Source organism: Vitis riparia, chromosome 16 (assembly GCF_004353265.1).
Source record: "Vitis riparia cultivar Riparia Gloire de Montpellier isolate 1030 chromosome 16, EGFV_Vit.rip_1.0, whole genome shotgun sequence".
Taxonomy (NCBI): domain Eukaryota; kingdom Viridiplantae; phylum Streptophyta; class Magnoliopsida; order Vitales; family Vitaceae; genus Vitis; species Vitis riparia.
Window position 1 is genome coordinate 5,459,232 of NC_048446.1, and position 2,092 is coordinate 5,461,323.

The 2,092-nt window shown below is 36.2% G+C and overlaps 1 protein-coding gene across 1 annotated transcript; it reads left to right on the plus strand.

The window, feature by feature from the left end:
- Window positions 1-978, plus strand: LOC117934276 (ubiquitin-like-specific protease 1A). Its single transcript, XM_034855947.1, has 5 exons — window positions 1-28; window positions 107-199; window positions 322-462; window positions 548-648; window positions 748-978. Exons 2-5 carry the CDS (start codon window positions 110-112, stop codon window positions 956-958), a joined length of 543 nt encoding a protein of 180 aa, XP_034711838.1. The 5' UTR covers window positions 1-28; window positions 107-109; the 3' UTR covers window positions 959-978.
- The last annotated feature ends 1,114 nt before the right edge of the window (window positions 979-2,092 follow it).

Sequence of the window (2,092 nt, forward strand, 5' to 3'; positions counted from 1 at the left end):
AAGATGCTATCTTCCCACGACATTTTCAGTAAGCTCATATTTCTCTTGTTGTTTACTTACATATTAAGTACAATATACTAATGTTCGTATTATGTTTTCTTATTAGCAAATGATTTTGTACGGGAGTCCTCAACCTTTTTTCGATAGAAAAACATCCATCGTGAGTAAGTACATTAGCGAATTGGATGATTGCGAGAAGGTTAGTAATTATTTGTAATGTTTAATTGCATATATGAAATTTAGAGTAGATATCGTTTTCACCTATAATATACTATATTTTTTGTGGCCCAACTCATATATATTGTTTTCCTACCTTTACAGCTATTTATTCCAATGCATGACGATTGCCCTGGTCATTGGTATCTGTGCGTCATTGACTTCAAAGACTTTGATATCCAAATTTTGGATTCATTACGATCGAAGAGTCGGGACGAGTTCCGGTTTAAGAGTGTGAAAAAAGTGGTATGCTTTCTCCTTTTTGTTTTCCTTTTTATTTGGTTTTTTTTTTTCTCTTCTATATTTATTAACCACTTTCAAAATAAATTAGGTTGAATTTTGTCAGACGTTCTTCAAACTGTATGACATAGGGAAAGATGTCTTCCAATTCTCCATTGATTGGGCTCCTTCCATTCCGACCCAAGATAATGGGTTAGTATGAATACATAACTCACATTAATATTCTTTTTTCTGATGTATAATTAGACAACCATTCAATAAGTTGTTTTGCTTTTCTTTTCTCTTTCTTAGGTGGGACTGTGGAGTGCATGTCATTAGACATATGCAGAGATTCAAAAATGGTGATTCGATGACGATATCCGACTTTTGTAATTCTGCTAAAATACGTCGAGAAATAGCATGTGATTTAGTTTTACACGAGGGAAATAGAGAAAAACAAACCATTGTGGCTATTGTTTGTACAAAGACGTCGACACGAGCAATGAAAAAATTATTATTATGATATTTGTTATTTTTCTAATATTTATCATTTCCATCTCCACATATGGTCATGTTTATTGGGAAGTTGTGAGATTCGATGATCATACATTATTAATGATTAAGTCCATTTTATTTGAATATCCAAATACTCTTCTTTCAATATGGTAGGCAAAATGAAATTGTAATATATTGGTATCATTCATGTTCGACATGTGTGCTTTTGTATGCTCTTTAACCTAATCAGATTTGTAAATATTCATTTATCTATGCTAACAATATATAGTTAGTACATTAATAGACCGGTTGACGAATGACGTTCAGCCCGTAAGAACCAGTCCAACGATTTAGCTAAGTCCACTTTTCATAGGCATATGCATTATGCCTACCGGTTGAGAACATTCCTCATATGGATAATGACCCTATGGATGCAGTGTGAACTCGTTGAGGATTTGTCCCAACCACCTCAAACAATTTTGGATGCAGAATGACCCCGTGTCGGCATTCAATTGAGTGATTGAAGATTTTTCTAAAGGGAGTGAGCAATTTTTAAAGTTGTGCAAAGCGGTTGATCAATGAAGAAATTGTCTCAACCGGTTGACGAATGCTTTGACCAGTGGGAACCGGTTCACAAATATAGCAAATTGGTTGAGGAAATTTCTCAATCGGTTGAAGGTTTTTTAACCAGTGGCAACCGGTTGAAGATGGGTATCAACCGGTTCAGGAATTTGCTCAACCGGTTGAGGATATTTTTAACTAACGACAACCGGTCGATGAAACCGGTCGACCGCCTCCATCAACCGGTCGAGCCACTTTTAACCAGTGGTTACCGGTTAAGGAATTTTTCTCAACCGGTTGAGGATTTTTTTAACCAGTGGCTACCGGTTGAGAAAATTCCTCAACCGGTTGATAAAAATTCCTCAACCGGTGGCCACTGGTTAAAAGTGTCTCGACCGGTTGATGGAGGCGATCGACCGGTTTCATCGACCGGTCGAGACTTGCAATGCTATTGTGCAATTTAGGAGTACGACTACCGTCCACAAAAAAGGTATGAGTTGTACCAATAATATTTCACTACGTAAACATTCGGAAAATTACCATTAAGTTCAATTAAAAGGGTTGAAATTGATGGACACTAGCATTACAAATTACCTAACCA